General features: G+C 55.7%; 6 protein-coding genes and 2 non-coding genes across 8 annotated transcripts, besides 1 other annotated feature; 4 read left to right on the top strand and 4 right to left on the bottom strand.

The window, feature by feature from the left end:
• Positions 1-1,804: part of a sequence feature (repetitive element) that runs on past the window's edge.
• Positions 1,805-1,984: 180 nt separating this feature from the next.
• Positions 1,985-3,799, top strand: CYME_CMM132C (mitochondrial propionyl-CoA carboxylase, beta subunit, precursor; the record flags this gene model as incomplete). Its single annotated transcript, XM_005536974.1, has 1 exon — positions 1,985-3,799. The coding sequence occupies one exon, from the start codon at positions 1,985-1,987 to the stop codon at positions 3,797-3,799; it is 1,815 nt and encodes a 604-aa protein (XP_005537031.1).
• On the bottom strand, positions 2,505-4,628 carry CYME_CMM131T. The gene has a single exon (XR_002461447.1). It is a non-coding gene; the product is annotated as a hypothetical transcript (transcript).
• Positions 4,629-4,801: 173 nt separating this feature from the next.
• Positions 4,802-6,289, top strand: CYME_CMM130C (hypothetical protein; the record flags this gene model as incomplete). The annotated part of the gene is made up of 1 exon (XM_005536973.1): positions 4,802-6,289. The coding sequence occupies one exon, from the start codon at positions 4,802-4,804 to the stop codon at positions 6,287-6,289; it is 1,488 nt and encodes a 495-aa protein (XP_005537030.1).
• Positions 6,290-6,709: 420 nt separating this feature from the next.
• On the bottom strand, positions 6,710-7,717 carry CYME_CMM129C (hypothetical protein; the record flags this gene model as incomplete). Its single annotated transcript, XM_005536972.1, has 1 exon — positions 6,710-7,717. The coding sequence occupies one exon, from the start codon at positions 7,715-7,717 to the stop codon at positions 6,710-6,712; it is 1,008 nt and encodes a 335-aa protein (XP_005537029.1).
• Positions 7,718-7,925: 208 nt separating this feature from the next.
• Positions 7,926-10,261, top strand: CYME_CMM128T. The gene has a single exon (XR_002461446.1). It is a non-coding gene; the product is annotated as a hypothetical transcript (transcript).
• Positions 9,994-12,150, bottom strand: CYME_CMM127C (hypothetical protein; the record flags this gene model as incomplete). The annotated part of the gene is made up of 1 exon (XM_005536971.1): positions 9,994-12,150. The coding sequence occupies one exon, from the start codon at positions 12,148-12,150 to the stop codon at positions 9,994-9,996; it is 2,157 nt and encodes a 718-aa protein (XP_005537028.1).
• Positions 12,151-12,333: 183 nt separating this feature from the next.
• CYME_CMM126C (similar to elongation of very long chain fatty acids Elo3p) lies at positions 12,334-13,203 on the top strand (the record flags this gene model as incomplete). The annotated part of the gene is made up of 1 exon (XM_005536970.1): positions 12,334-13,203. One exon carries the CDS (start codon positions 12,334-12,336, stop codon positions 13,201-13,203), a length of 870 nt encoding a protein of 289 aa, XP_005537027.1.
• A 1,513-nt stretch (positions 13,204-14,716) lies between these two features.
• CYME_CMM125C (CDP-diacylglycerol--Inositol 3-phosphatidyltransferase) lies at positions 14,717-15,430 on the bottom strand (the record flags this gene model as incomplete). Its single annotated transcript, XM_005536969.1, has 1 exon — positions 14,717-15,430. The coding sequence occupies one exon, from the start codon at positions 15,428-15,430 to the stop codon at positions 14,717-14,719; it is 714 nt and encodes a 237-aa protein (XP_005537026.1).
• Positions 15,431-15,867: the final 437 nt, after the last annotated feature.

The following is a 15,867-nucleotide window of genomic DNA, read 5'->3' as shown; positions in this document are numbered from 1 at the left end:
TTACAGATTCGAGGGTACTCTAAACAAGGTTGACTGGGATATTTACACCTTCGGGGCGAAGAAGTACCTCACGAATGTGAAGAACCATTTTACAATGAACCTGGAACGTTTCATGATATGCGCAGTGTTTGCGCTATACCCGGGCATCTCTCGTAATGGAAAATGGGCGATTATCAATGGCATCATGAAAGATCGCAAGCATGAAGATGAGATCAAATTTGTCGAGAAGAAGGTTTCAAACGAGAGCATGAATGAGGATTCCGTAATCCGTGCGGTTATTAAAGAGCATCGTGCGATACTGGGCCTGGCGAATCCAACAGACAAGATATCAGAGCTGAAAAAAGATAGGGAAAGATACGATCGCCTCGTCCTGCGCTATTTTGTGTTTCTGGACCGAGAGCTCGAACGCAAAGCGGAGATGAAGCTGAGTGAAGAGACAAAGGAAGAGTGGGAGAGACGGAAGGCTGTCCTAATGCGGAAGCGATTCAACGTGGTTCCAATGTGCAAGATCAAGTCACATTTTGTGACTATCGACTCCGGCGTCCTTTACGGCATCATGAGGGATATCTGTCCGGAGTTCGATGTAAGCAGGGAGGACTTCACCGGCGGAAACCGGGAGACGTACTGGATGAGCAGCTTCGATTTCAAACGTCTCAAAGTGAGCACGAAGAAGGTATTCACTGGGTTGATCGAAACCGATGGAGTAGCCACGTGTGTACTCTGTCGGCGGTTGAAGAAAGATCGTCCAGTTCCGCCCTCGGCTGCGCCCGTGACGAAGCATGAAGAAAAGAAGGAGGCGGATGCTGTGATGCAGGAGGTGCAGGATAACGACCTTGTCGTTGACGTGATGAAGGATGAAGATGGGAAGGAAGCGGATCCTGTGGTGCAGGAGGTGCAAGCTAACGACTTTGTCGTTGGCGCGGCGATGCATAAAGATGAGAAGGAGGGGGATCCTGCCGCGCAGAAAGTGCATGATAACGACTTTGTCGTTGGCGCGGACCTCGGAAACACAAATATCATCACCATCGCAGTACCCAAGCGTTTGGAAGATGGCACTGACGGCGGCATGCGTCAGAAAGACATGCGTCTTTTGAAGTTCTCGAGAGCAATATACTATCGAGAATCGGGAATCATGAATGCGAGGAAGAAAATCGAGACTTGGAATCCAGGAATGAAAGAGCACCTGGAAGCTTTGAGTAAGGTGACGAGCCGAGGAGCGGACTTTGAAGCTGTCCGGAAATTCATGGAAGTTCGCATGGCGCACTGGGATGCGCTATGGGAGGAGTATACCAAGCCCCGGTGGGCTCGTCTGCGAATGAATCTATACGGTGGGAGGCAGCGGGCGTTCGCGAATTTTTTGAATGAGTTGAGCGCCCTGAAGGAGGAGGAAAGTCAGAGGCTCGTCGTAGCGGACGGAGCAGGACGATGGGTGCCCAAGAAAGGCACTACACCAGCTCCAACGACAAGAATGTACAAGGAGTGTGCAAGGCGTTTCGTTACGATACCTGTAGATGAGTTTCGAACATCGTATACACACCATGAACAGGGGTTAACACTTCAGAGAGTCGAGATGGAAAAGTGCCAGAGGAGCCCTGAGGATATAGCAAAGTATAGACAGCTGACGGAAGAGCAAATGGAAAGGAGAGCGAAAGTTCGTGGACTGCTTGCATTAGTAAGTACAACTCCCAACGGCACGAAACGGATGGATTTTGTGAACCGAGATTTTATTACCGCCATCAATATAAGGAGATGTGCGGTGTTGGAGAACAGACCTCCAGAGATGACACGAGAGAATTTTGTTGGACAACCTCTTAAGGTTTTACTATATGAGACACAATTGGAAGCAGTAGTAGGCGGCCGGTCGAAAAAGCCTAGGAAGCGTCTGCACGTCAGTAGGCGACTTGTTGTCCAAGGCGCACCGGTCGCTACTACTGTACACCGCCGACGACGTTCTACTTTAGAACGGCGTTCAGCGGTGTGCGCCATGCGAGACACCTCCTGGCCACAGCGACTGCAGAGCGTCACATGGAGAACCGTACGACAGCGGTTCCGCGTTTGGCTGTCCACTGCGTGCTCCAGGTCCAGTACAGGTGGCGGGGGCGCTTTCGCTGAACACCCGCACGACGTTGGAACGGGTGGTTCAGTAAACGGCTCCGTAACCACGAACAGGGACCTGGACTCTGCCTCGACGGAAGCCGGTGCCACGGACCAGATAGTAGCGAGCGGACTTGCGTCTGTCTTGGGTGTTGGCGAGCGGACGTACCAGGAAGAAGTGTTCGCTCTTTGCGGAGGCGGCCGGGCTCGAGTGCGCCGCCAGCACGCCCAGGGAAAGCTAACCGCTCGGGAGCGGTTGTACCTTTTACTGGATCGTGGCTCTTTTCAAGAGCTTGATCGACTGGTCAGTTCAAGAGAGTCCCTCCATGCATCGTCTTCGGATCCGCTTGGAAAACATCGCACTCCTGGCGACGGCGTTGTGTCGGGCTTTGGACGGATTCACGGTCGACCTGTGTTCGTTTACAGCCAGGACTTCACCGTTGCTGGTGGCTCTCTTTCCGAAGCCAACGCCGCAAAGATCTGCAAGGTCATCGACAAGGCCATCGAGGTCGGCGCGCCAGTTGTTGCTCTCTGTGATTCCGGAGGAGCGCGCATCCAGGAAGGGGTGCGCTCGCTCGCAGGCTACGCAGAGGTCTTCAAACGCAATGTGTTGGCTTCGGGATACATCCCGCAGCTTTCCCTGATTCTCGGGCCGTGTGCAGGTGGTGCAGTGTACTCACCAGCACTCACGGACTTTGTGCTCATGAGCAGACGACATGCACGAATGTTCGTGACGGGGCCCAGCGTAACGAACGCTGCCCTAGGCGAACAAACAACTGATGAGGCGCTTGGCGGTGCCGCAGTTCACTGTCGTATCTCGGGCGTTGCCCATTTAGACGCCGACGACGATATTGCCGTGATACAACTCGCCCGTGAGCTGCTGTCGTACCTGCCGCAGAATGCGCGTGTTCCCGCTCCCCAAGTTGTTGTCACCGAGGATCCCAGCGACCGCGAAGAACCCGTGCTCGATCGACTGGTACCCTCGGATGCGCATACGCCATACGACATGCGGGATGTTCTGATGCGCCTCGTCGATGATGAAGAATTTCTAGAAATTCAAACCGATTTCGCTCCAAACATGCTAACTGCATTTGCTCGACTGAACGGTCGCAGTGTGGCATTGATTGCCAACCAACCGCTGTGCATAGCAGGTGCAATCGATTCCGACGCTGCCGTCAAAGCAGCACGGTTTGTGCGCTTTGCAGATGCATTCGGCATACCGATCGTGACGCTGGTTGACGTACCAGGCTTCCTTCCCGGAACGCAGCAAGAGCATGGCGGCATCATCCGACACGGCTCCAAGTTGCTGTATGCGTACACGGAGGCAACCGTGCCGAAACTGACCATTATTTTGCGTAAGGCATACGGTGGCGCGTACTGTGTCATGGCAAGCAAGCACCTGCGTGGCGACCTGAACGCAACTTGGCCCTGTGCCCATATCGCTGTCATGGGTAGGGCTGCAGCGAGTCAGATCCTTCGCAGGCGAGTTGCGTCGACGGATGCGCTCGAAACTTCGGGTGACACTGAAGCGAGCGAGGAATCCTCGGTTTCGGTTGCACTCCAGCGTGGCTACGTCGATGCTGTCGTGCGACCAAGACTGACGCGTCGATGGCTCATACACGGGCTAAGCCTCCTAGCGAGCAAAGAGACAGCGGCGTTACGGGAGCCATGGCCCCCGAAAAAACATGGAAATATTCCCCTGTAAAGGAATCGTGCACTTTGCACGCCGCGTGTACAGCCATAATGCATGCAACTTCTTACTTGTTGCATTTCTGGACTGCTTCCGCGAAACGAGTACAATCAGTATCATTGAATCGGTTGCTGAGCGGGAGGCGCCCATTCGCCTCACGCGGCGAAGCACAGATGCAGCTGAAACTTTGCGTCTGGGTGCTCTCCTTGGACCTTTCGTGTCAAAGCGACTTGTCGGTTCGTCTCAGGTGTTGCATTGTTGCTTTGCATCTAGAGTTCCACGTCTGTGCGTACACAGGCTCCTGAGCAGCCGATGCTTGTCTGACAGCATCGGAAACGGTGATGTGCATTGCCCGCTGCTGCTGCTGCTGCTGCTGCTGCTGCTGCTGCTGCTGCTGCTTCCCGTGCGGTTATAGCATATTCGCCAGTGAAAAGTCTTGGTATAGCGACCTGCTGTGCAGCAGGTCGTAGCGCGTATTCAGCAACACATGCGTGACGTGCTCCGCGTAAACGCGCTGCAACCAGAACCCTCGCTGCCGAGATGCACCCTCAGGGGCAATCCTTTCGACGCTATTTTTTTTCGTGACGTCTGCACATTCTCATTCTAGTTCCATACGGAGTTTCCGTATCGAAAACGGTGGAGTAGGACGTTTCACAGGGAAGCAGCCCCGTTCTCGGTTCAGTGTATGAACCGGGGGTGCGGTGTGTCTGCCGTACCCGGACGCACCGCCCGGGAGACACACGAGCAATCAGAGCGTCGTCCGCGTTAACCAGAAACGAAGATCATAAAGACTCTGACTTGGAATATAGGCTTCGGCAGAGTACAACTCACTGGTGTGATCGAGCGAGCGAACAGGCGTGTTGCCGCTCACGCCCGTCGAGCGCGAAGCTTGTCGCGCTGCCGCCGCTGTAGCCCTATTGAACAGACGCTGGTAAACGAACGCTGTTCGGAGAGCGCTCTACGAGCGGCTATCCTTCTTCACAAGGCAACCCTGGTCACTTGGGAACTCGTGTACCGATGACCGAGTCCAAGTGGTCCCGTGATCTTCAGGAGATTTTCGGGGACTCAAGCAGCGACGAGTCCGTAGAGGATGCGGTTGACGTGGGCGCCCAGTCGCGCTTCGCGGTCGAGACGGCTGCCCGGGAACCGGGGCGAGGTTTCGGAGCTCCGAACAGGACACCGCTTGAACCAAAAGCTCACTTGATTAAAGACGCCGACTACGAGGCCGCTGAAAGCAGGGCTGAACATTGCGTGGCCGGGAGCCCCGGCGGAGCTGCTCCCGTTCAAGGCGGGGCAGGTGCAGGTGGACTCCGGCGCCACACCCCCGACTATTACCTGCTGCGGCTGCCTTTTAAGTTTATTGGAATCGAAGCGCTGGAGAATAGGGAAAGCCAGAGCCATGCTCGTACAGACTCTCGTACTGATGCACCCGCTGGCCCGTGGCGAAACCGGTCCAAGAAACCCGCCTTGATCCGCTGGCGACGGAATCCCACTACCGGTGAGTGGGAATCGAACGCTCGCATCATCGAATGGAGCGACGGGTCCCGTACGCTGCACATAGGCGACCGGGTAGCTCTCGAGCTGATTGTAGAACAGGGGATACCAGGCCGCGAGCATGTTATCTGCGGCGATCCGCAGCGTATGGTCAACTACAATGGCGAAATCAAAGGCCATTTCAAAACCAACGTTGACCCGGCGGTGGTACAACAACTACTAGCAGGCGCTCGGGTGCCGTCGACCGCAAAGTTAGGAGCGGGTCTCGAAAAGGAGCTTCGAGCGGGCGACCTTGCCTCGAGATCTTTCGCAGAGACGGGGCGTAGCCGCCGCGTGCAGGTGGCAGCGCTCGACCGGGCCCCAGAAAGCGAAGAGAAGACGCTGCTTGATTTCGAGAATCAGCGTCGAAAAGCCGAGCAACGAATCGAAGCGCGACGTCGTCGGCGAGGACAGAGACTCGCTCAGAATGAGTTGCTCGCACCGCAACAGTTAGGCGTGGACCCGCTCGCTGGCGAACAGCGTCGCGACGCAGGGCATACGGGCTCGACAGGGACTCTCGCCCGGGACGATGACTCCGGAGAAGAGGCTTCCGATGCCGACTCTGCCATGGAGTTGTTGGATGATCGTCGATTCGGGGTTCGCCAACGCACGATTCGTGACGAAGACGCTGAGCTGGAGCGGCTGGAGGCTATGTTGGACGATGACCACGAGGATGACCACAGTATGAACTCCGCGGAGAGCGCATCCGATGAGGCACTGGTCGAGCACGAGACGCCAGAGTCGACCTCCGAGCACCCCGGCACATCGCCGCTGGATGCCGCTGCCCCGGGCGCAGCAGTCCACCTCCAGCAGCGCAGTCGTGCTGGTGCCGGTGACAATGTGGCAGCGAGCCCGTCCTCAGAGACCGCCGTATCCGCTGAACCGCAAGCACCCGCCGCATCCGGAGTATCTGCGACTGCGTCGAGCAGCAGACGTCGAATGCTAGTGACCAGTGACGAGGAGGATGCATAAGCGCTCGAACGGCATGGCATGCTTTCGCGCAGACGAATCACCCTGCGAGCGGTACATGGAAGCGAAATGGATGCTACCGGAGTGGGGTGTTCGGGCATGTGCGTCTGCAAGGCAGCTGCACGTCACAGTTCCTCGCAATTGGACCAACGCGCTAGCATCTATGCAAAACAGGGATCGTGCATGCTTGCGGAAGCTTCGCGGTAGTCATTATTGGATATGTTATCGGGTTGAATGGAGCGCGGCACGGCAGGCTCGTTCACCGTTCTATGCTTTACGCGTTGATGGGCGGCTACCAGCGACGCTGCGCCACCAGGTACAGCGGGTATTGATGCTGAGACATTGTAAAAGGGCCTTGAGTCGAGCGTTCGCATCTCGTGCGGATAGCGCACGTAGGCTGCTGCCTCTGGCACCCGACCACGCTCAGAGCTGGGTGAGCGTTGGTACAGGTCGCGGCTTGGCGATGACAAGGCGCTGCTGCGTGATAAAACTGAAGAGCTTGCGCCTGCCTTGTTGGGCTTTCTGGAAATGGAGGTCCACTGCTTTTTGACGCCGATCAGGTACGATGCGTTCGGCTGGTCCAGGTTCCTGCGGATGAACGCAATCTCGACCGGGGCCTTCATAGAGGCTGGAACCCTCCAGCACAGAGACGGGGTCAGCTGGGCTTGAAAAAGAGACGCGGCGGCGGCGCTTTGCAGTCGTCGAGCACACGACTGGGGTTTGCGCGTCCCTCTGTTCTGATTCCCGTTTGCTCGGCTTGGGTGCAGTTTCGGATTTGCGACGAGGCTCGGTACGATGTGATGGCACCAAACGCTTGCCTCGGCTTTGATTTCGTTTCGCCGTACGAGACTTGTTGGATTTTGCACTGCTTCGCCGTTCCGGTACTTCGGCCGTATTTTCACGCGACTCTATTGCATCGTCTGCGTCATTCTCGGTGGCTGGCACCACGCTCGGTTCCACGATTTGCGGACACGTCATGCTCTTCATCGCGGGTACTTCCATCAGCGCCGGTTGCAAGTCCGGATTCGTGTCCAGCGGCCCGGGGACGCTGACACTGCGTAAAAGCACCAGTTCCGCCTCCATGGATGCAAGCGCCTGCTGCCAGCGACGCTGTTCCTCCGCGTACAGCAAGTCCATCAACTCAATTTTTTCCTCCAGTTCGCGCACCCGCGCACGCTCTTTCACCAACTCCTGGTGGGCAACAATACCAGCCCACTGCTGCTCCGCACAACATCGTCGCCATTGGGACGCTATCAGCTCCAGCTCAGCATTCTCGCGTTGTAGCGCCGTGAACGCCTGTGCCACGCTCTTCTCGAGCGCTGCATACTCCCGTTGACTATGCTCTCGTAGCGTCTCACAGGTAGCTTCCAAACAAGCTACCTGCTTCTGCAGAATATGTTCACCTGAAGCGCATACTCCTGTATGCACCATTCAGAGACCTTTGTTGTGCCGTCAACACAATCGTTGCGATATCGAGCACGACAGAGCAGTTCACCAGAGCGTGCGTACTGCAGCGTGCCGCAGCACAGCGCAAGAGCGCACCAACGCGCAACGTACGATCGATTTGGCGCGATCGCCCGATGAGGGATTTCAAAAACGGGACTTGGTGGCACGCTGAGGCCTACCGGCTTTTTCTCTCATGTTTGACGAAATGTTTCCATTGACCACGGAACCCAGACACGGGATGGATAGTAGGGTTCATGGAATTGTCCATCATGCTGTGCCATACGCTCAAGTTCCATAACCTATATGTGATATAGGTTGTACTGGTCGTTTCGTGCGTTCTATCGCGCAGCGAGTACCTGCCTTGCTGTCCCCTGAATAACCCCTATACAGCTGGTGCGGGTGCAGCACGAGCATAGAACGGGATTGGCATACGACTGAGGACGTTGGCTCGAAGTGTCTTTTATTCAATACGGAATCGGGACTCTTTATGATACTGGGAGCCAGCAAGCTGCGGAGAGAGACGCACTGCTTGCGGTAGCGCGAAGCGATCTGCCAGGAGCGTACTGCAACCAGGGCAACGCCTAGCATGCAGCCTACCGCTTTCTCATCTAAAAACAAAAACATCGTTGCAGATGAGTCGCTCGGGTGTCGCCACATCACCCGGTAACTGAGGGAGGCGTGAGGCACGAGCCCGCCGGACACGTCGGGGTCGTGCGACCTTCCATCATGCGGATCAACGTTCGAAAATACGGAGACGTTTGCCCCCGTTCAATGTTCACCGTGAAGCTGGAACGAAATTGGTATCGAGTCGCTGGTTGCTGGTTCGTTTGTGTTCTTTCGGGACCGTTGCAAAAAGCAAGTGCTTTTTTTCTGTCTTTTTTTGAACGTAGTGAATGTCGAGAATGCTGCGCTGTAGTTACAATCGCACGCAACGTTCTCTCCAGTCGACAGCGCACATCGCGTTTTTTATACAACCTTTACACACTGAACAGGCACCCCCGATTGCGCTCTTGATATCAGCGCATTCTGTCAGTGTACATCGTGTATCAAGTAGCGCCGGCGGGGATGCAGGAACGCGCGATCGACACTCTCCGACCGCTGCGGCAACGCCACGAGCAGAGACCCGCAGCGTCTTCCACCTGAGCGGACACCGTGTATACGAGTATTGTATGTGCATCATCTATCGACGTACAGTCATGAGAGATGAAGCATGCCTGGGTTGCTTTTCGTGTCTGGGAACGTTTGGCAGATCAAAGGACAGGGTGCGGTCATAAACGCATCTCGCAGCGTGGAGTGCGCTACGGTTGAGTTCAGAGCTGGCAGGTCAAGCAACCTTGCAAAATCGACATGCAAATACCATCATGTATGTTCGTGCATGCCTGCGCTGCGTTGAACAAACCCAGGTCGTAGCTTACAGCAGACAATGCACAGCGCAGACAAGTATCTGAGATGAAGTCAATGCACGTCAGGTAAGCATGCAGAGAACATACTGGATATTTTATCCAGTGCAGGTATCGATGTCCGTCGCTGCCGCATGCTCCATAGCGGACCGGGGTTCCGTCCACAGCGCCGGTATCGCATCTCCCGAACGGCATTCGGATGTGCAACATCTCGAGCACGCTGCGTCTAGGCCTCAGAACGCTACCCAGAGCTACTTGCGTTGCGAGTGCGCTTACGTGCGCCAGCTCAGGCGATAAGACGGCCGCACGCGTAACATGCAGGACTGCATGGATGTCCCGGCACTTGATCGTACCAAACTGGGGATGCTTGCTGACGCAGCCCGGCAGCAGCGTGGGCGGCCTCATTCGTCTCGGGCGTTCATCACATGCACACCGTGGGGGCGCAGATAACTCGTAAACGCACAGCAACGCCGAACGCCCAGCAGCAGCGCCAGCACACACCATCGCATTGCGTGACCCGGGAGCGCCTCGAGCGATCCGTTGAAAATAAACGAACGGAAAATGCGCTCCATTCAGATCCTTGCCTGTATGGATCGTACGAGATCGGATATCCTTACGGCCTTGGATTGAAAGCGGATCGTTCCAAAGGTTTTCGCTTCTCGTCAAAGCTTCAATCAAGAACATGTCTGAGCGTCATGCGCTGCTTGAAGATGTCGTTTTCCGTATCAGGCAGCACGCAAAGGATACATCGCTGGAGCGTCTGTTATCGCCCCTGATCAAGCCTGGAGCGGTATGCGAAGGGCATGCAACCCGCGATGCAGCGTGCCGGATGTGCCCGGCATCGACCTACCGCTTATGCGCTCATGACGCCGGGGCATGCTGCAGCACCTGCTCCTTGAGCAACACACAGATGCGACCTGATCCAGGTGGGATCTCGCGTGCGGTGCACATTTTTCGAACCAGAGCAGCAACACGCTCCTTTTGCGCTGGAAACCATGGTTGAAAATAAGAAAGGAGCTCCTTCACAGTAACGTAGGAACCTTGCCTCGCGAGATACCGCAACACGGCTTTGATATGCATTTCTTCGATAACTCCATCCGGCGCCGGCAGTAAATGCGAAGGCACAGCGTGCTGTTCACCTGCAGAGACTGGCTTCCCGGGATACTTGGCTCCAGCCGATCCCGCGATAGACTCGTGTTCCTGGAAGCGGGGCGCAGAATCGTATCCGCTGGTGCCCGTAGCTCCGGCATCTGACGGTGCCTGCGAAGACGGTCGCGTTAGCGGTATCTCTGAGCGGAATCCGACTCCAGCTGGCGGCTGCGCAGTTTTCTCCCTCTCGAGCAGGCGTTTCAGCATCCGGCCGTTTTCAGACAGACCCGAGCGATGCCTCCACTGCATGTCCGTATCGTCGCCAGCGTCAGAGAAGCTGCCCTGCCGCAGAGGATCCTCAGCCTGATAGCGCTCGAGACGCTCAAGCGAACTTTGCGACTCGGTGCCACTACCGGATGCATTCGAGTGCGAGCACGACGGCGTCTGGCCCCCCCGATACCGAAACGCTGCCGCGAGTACCGACGCATCATCAGCGGATGCATTTGGATAGCGCTCAGGTGTGTGTCGACCGTTTTCGCGTACGACATCAACGTCATCTTCTCCAGAACGATCCTCAGCGTTTGATTCATCACTCGAATCAATCTCTCTTCGCGACAGCAGCAGAGATGGGTCTAACTGCCCTTGACTGACAGCGGGTTCCGAATCATGTGGAGGATGCACACCCTCATCGGTCCGACGCACGAACGGGCGCTGCCACTGGGTGCCAGACCAGAGACTAGCCGCGTGCGACGAACTATTCACGAGATGCCGACGGCGTTCCAGAATGGTATCCGCCAAGGCTGCGCGCGCTCTCAGTTTCTGTTCCACGTGGACGAGCGGATCATCCTCAGTACTCACGGTGATTGCCTGCTCCCCCGTATCCGCAATTACAGGCGACGATCCCCTGCGATCCACGGTCATCTCTGATGGACGTGTTGCGTCCACTGCCTGCCGAGCGTCACGTCGATGCATGCGCTCATTCGCCATATCGGATAACTTAGGCGCAAACTTGAAATTATGCCAAGCGTAGCGTCCAACAGGCACCAGATCGATGGTACGATCATCTCGAACAATCATCAGACAGTAATCAGACCCAAGCGCACTATCCATGGTACCATAGAAGACCTTCCGTCTTTTTGTACTGGGCGCCTTGGGATCATCGCGAACTGTACGAGTCGCCTCGGGGCGTCCAGCGTTCTTCGCGTCACTCATGTGGGCAGCGCTCGGCTCCGACGCGGAGGCACCCTGAGCAGGCTCAGAGGTTTCCTCGACCTCCAAGATGAGTCGTTTCCGATAACGCTCCGGAATTCGAGCGATACCCTCCAGATCCCGCCGTTGTTTGTACCAGGGCGCTTTGCCAACCTTGAGCTGTGCATCCACGCGCTGAGCCTCTTCCAACGCCTCTAGTCGTTCACGCAAGGTCTCCTCGCCCTCGCGGCAAAGTCGCGCAAAGCCACCGGGCTGATAGCGCGGCACTGCTCCGCGTTTCGGTACTGGGAGCTTTGTGCTCGGGTCAAAGCGAAGACCGGTTGTTTGTTCGCGCTTGTCGGTTGTGCAACCGTCCGTGTTTGGAAAGCGCGCGAGAATATACTCACGACGTACAAACTCTGCTTCCGCTGCTTCCTTTGTATTCCTAGCGGCCGTTTCGCCGCTATCGTTGCCGAGCTCGTCTTCATCTCCAGATTGTGAAGAGTCCGAGAGCTCTAGACTGTCGCTGGGTTCAGACTGCGTATCCGTGAACAGCTTATCCCAGTCTACCCAGGGCAGCACGCGCAGGGTATACTCTCGGTAAGGCGTCCCGTCCTGCGTCCTGCTCCCGGACTCGAGCACTGGCTCAAAGTCGTCGTCATCGCTCAAGTCTTCTTCACCTATATAACGCCCAGCGTGTATATCTGGCTTTATGGAGGCTTTTTGAGGATCTGGTTTCATAGGCCAAGTCGCAGGTGCAGCGCTTGCAGAATGACAGAAACGTACCGGTTTGCCAGTGACAAGCGCATCGTTCGCTCGTTCGAAAGCGCAGGCGCCTCGTTGCAGTTCAGGAGCAGGCGGCGGCTATGTGCGCAGGTGTGGCTTCCTCGCTCGCTCGCTCGCTCGCTCGTTAGACTGTCAATCATGAACCTGAATATGATCCTGGAGGCTTCTATCCAGCAGTTTAAGTTTGCAGTGGAAACGCTTCGTACTGGACCGGGGAGTATGAAGGTACCTATACACTGGACGCACTGGTCGACACTATCACCAAGCGCAACGAGCCACGCGTTTTCTGCGCCGATCTGGCTGCTGATTTTCTGGTTTTTCTATTTTCTTTCCACGTTTATACTGTGGTTAGCTTGGCGCATTCATGTGTCGCGTCCACTAGACCAGGCTCTGAGGCTGCTGGCGTTTCTGCACAACCTGGTGCTCTCGGCCTGGTCGGGGGTGATGTTCCTCGGCGCCGCCAGCGCCGTCGTTGCGGTTACGCGCAGCGACGGTAGCATAGAGCGCACCTTCTGTTCTTCGTCGTTCGATAATTTTCCCAGAAACATCTACTACTGGCTGTACATGTTTTACTTGTCGAAACCGGTGGAGTTTTTCGATACGTTTCTGCTTGCGGCACGCGGGAAACCGTTGACGGTGCTACATGTTTGGCATCATGCATCGGTGGTATTCGAAACTTGGAGCTGGTTGCGTTACGGCCTCAATTTTTCAATCTATGGAATGCTGTTTAATACCGCCATCCATACAATCATGTACATGTACTTTGCGTATGCGTCCATGCAATGGCGGTTTCCATGGAAGCGATGGATAACGCTTCTGCAAATCGTGCAATTCATCACTAGTTTCGCGTTGACGATCCCATATCTCTACTTGTACTGGAGAAATCCGCAACGTTGCATGGGTATGCCTGCCTTGGCGATCAGCACGTTCTGCAATGCATCGTACCTGCTGCTTTTCCTGCGCTTCTATCGCCGAACCTACTGGCCGGTATCAAAAGCAAAAGACTAAAGCCTAATGTTTTCATTGCGCAGTTCCTTGAAGCTCCAGTGATTCCCTGTGGACAATGTGCATCCGTGTGATGCAATCACTGCTGGCGACGTGAGCGCGTTGCTGCACCACAGTCAGGGGCTTCGCGGGCTGCACGAAAGTCACAAAGACGCGGACGAAGAGAGTCAGTGGCGACAGTCGGGGTCCAGCGCCGAGGTCTCCGAGCAGGGGAGCGCTCAGCCCTGGACGGCTCGTCGCCTGTGTACCGCGTTGCGAGCATCGGACTCGCTGTTATTTCGCGACTCGGTCACAGATGATGTGCTCGATGAGGCCTCGTTTGCGCATGGAACGAGGGCCCCTGGACGGAGTCGCTGCGTAAAATTTTCAGTGACCAAAGACAGAGGAGTCCAATCGTATTCCCCTGGGTATGTGTGAATATCATGACGTACCGAGACAGACACCTTGCGTCCTGTGCGCAATGCTCCGCTTTCGATGACGCGGATACGGGAGTGCCAGGTGCTCTGAAAAGCGCATCGTGGATCATCTAGGCGATGATGCCACTCTGCATAGCATCGCTTTCATTGTGGAGAGTAGTTGAGCGGTGTCGGCCTCTTCTCGACCTTATTGCCTTTGGATCCATCGCAAACATCATCGCATCGACCGGATTCTACTGGACAATCTACCTTACACAGCGGATGATACCTTTCTTTCCATATTCGATGGTCGCTGCATGTGGCAAGCATCGCACAGCGGCTTCACTCGGCCTGTGCGTGCATGAAACACCTCTTGGATGTTCGGGGTAGAATCGTATGCAAGAGGGACCTCAGAGAGCGAAATTTATGAACTGTTCGAGGCTGCGCTATGGCACGCGCTCTGGTAACCTGTGTCTGAAACAGAATGTGTTTCGCGGTAAACCAGTTCCCAATGCAGCGATGCGAATGGCACCGAGCGTCCGCGCTAGGCATTTCGCCATGGAATCATACACACACATACATACACGACGCGTCATGTAGGCGCACCAGCGACGTTAGGCAACAGAGCGGGTATTGGGATACGCAATGTATACATGTGGCAGGGTTATACTGTTCTGTACGAAGGACTGTGGAATGTTGCAAAGGCGCAAGTAAAGCGCTCATCCAAGCAGCATGATCTGGAGTCACGCAGTGGGGTCGGCAAGCGCATGCTTGTGGAAAGACGATCCTATTCTATATGAAAAACTACGGAACATCGCAAGGCGCCAGCAAATCGTTCACGCAAACCGCATGGCCCCGGATAACGTCTCAATGGATGCACGAGTCGGCAGAGGTGATTCTTGCCATCCCTCTCTGGGTCCAGGGTCGTCGTTCCACGCAACGAGATGCACTCGCATGTTCGTTGAACGCCCGTCCACAGAGCATTGGATCCACACACACACACACACACAATATCCAGGTCGTCGTTTCAGTGCTCAGCGGTGACGTTCTCCGGATACACTGCCCCGCGCTAGCAGCACTGCGCGGTCAGCAAAACTCGTACGCAGATGAGCAGTTCATGGCTAAGGGCGTTTTGCGTCGGATACGTGTCCGCATCCAGAACATGAGAGCTCGAGAAGCGCCGCGGCGTTCCAGATCTGGGCCAAAGATATAAACTGTTTGAGCACATATACTATAGCGCAACCGTAGTATGCGGCAATCCATAGCAGCTCCATATGACTGGCAGTTTCGACCCTGGCGGACCAACCAGCAACACGCGTGAAATGCAGCAACAAAAACACCTCACTAAAAAGGCATACCGTTGTCAACACACTTCGGCGATAATATAGCTTCACCAGGCGTCCGGGACCTGCGGCTTTGTGACTGGTCGCACGGGCTAGGGTTGCGGCACACACTTGCCAAAAGTGGCTCACTGCATCCAAAATAAGCAGGGCAACGCATACAGTAACCCGAAAACACGTTGTCAGAGCGCACGTCACCGTGTTGCATGTCAAACCAGCGTTCGCTAGATCCTGTAGAGCAATCAGAAGAAGCAACCCAGCGGTAGAGAATCGATCCGTCAGCATGTCAAGCACAGCACCAAACGCCGACGACTGCCCGAGCAGGCGTGCTGCGTAGCCGTCAGCAGCGTCAAGCAGAAACCCGGTGGTATAGAACGTCAGGAACGTTGCCGGGTGCGGTACGTTCCAGAAGGCGACCAAAGCTAGCCCTATGCGCGCATACCCAATCAAGTTCGGCACGTAAAGCAAAACTGGCCAAGCTGCCTTTCCTGTCATAAAAACTCGAACGAGCGCTCGTCGTCGAAGTCGTCTCGGATAGAGTTGCTGCTCAGGAGTCAAGATGGCAGTCGAGGTCCGCAAGCGACGCGCTCGTCGATCGCTTCGCAACCGAAGCGATGTTTTCTATCGATGGAGATCGATGCATCCTACCCGACTCGTTTGAACGGACGAGTGCTCGGGATAATCACGGGATAGAACGCAGTTCCTCTGCAGGTGCCCGTCGCTCGATCCCTTTCAAGAACGTCTCCAACAAGAGAATGAATCGGGAACTCGTAGGCACGCCTCATGCCCAGCCTGTAGAGGATCCCTGCTGCAATACTGGACGCTTGCCTGGAATCGGAGCTGGAAATCGTGCTTGGAGGCCGCGGGGGTGCGCGAGCGCTGCTTTTCAACGAGGATGAGTCCTCCATTCTTCTAGGAGGGATTGCGGCTCC

This window comes from Cyanidioschyzon merolae, chromosome 13 (assembly GCF_000091205.1).
Source record: "Cyanidioschyzon merolae strain 10D DNA, chromosome 13, complete genome".
Classification (NCBI taxonomy): Eukaryota; Rhodophyta; class Bangiophyceae; order Cyanidiales; family Cyanidiaceae; genus Cyanidioschyzon; species Cyanidioschyzon merolae.
Note: the sequence above shows the minus strand (reverse complement) of the source record. Positions and strands in the feature narration are given on the sequence as shown.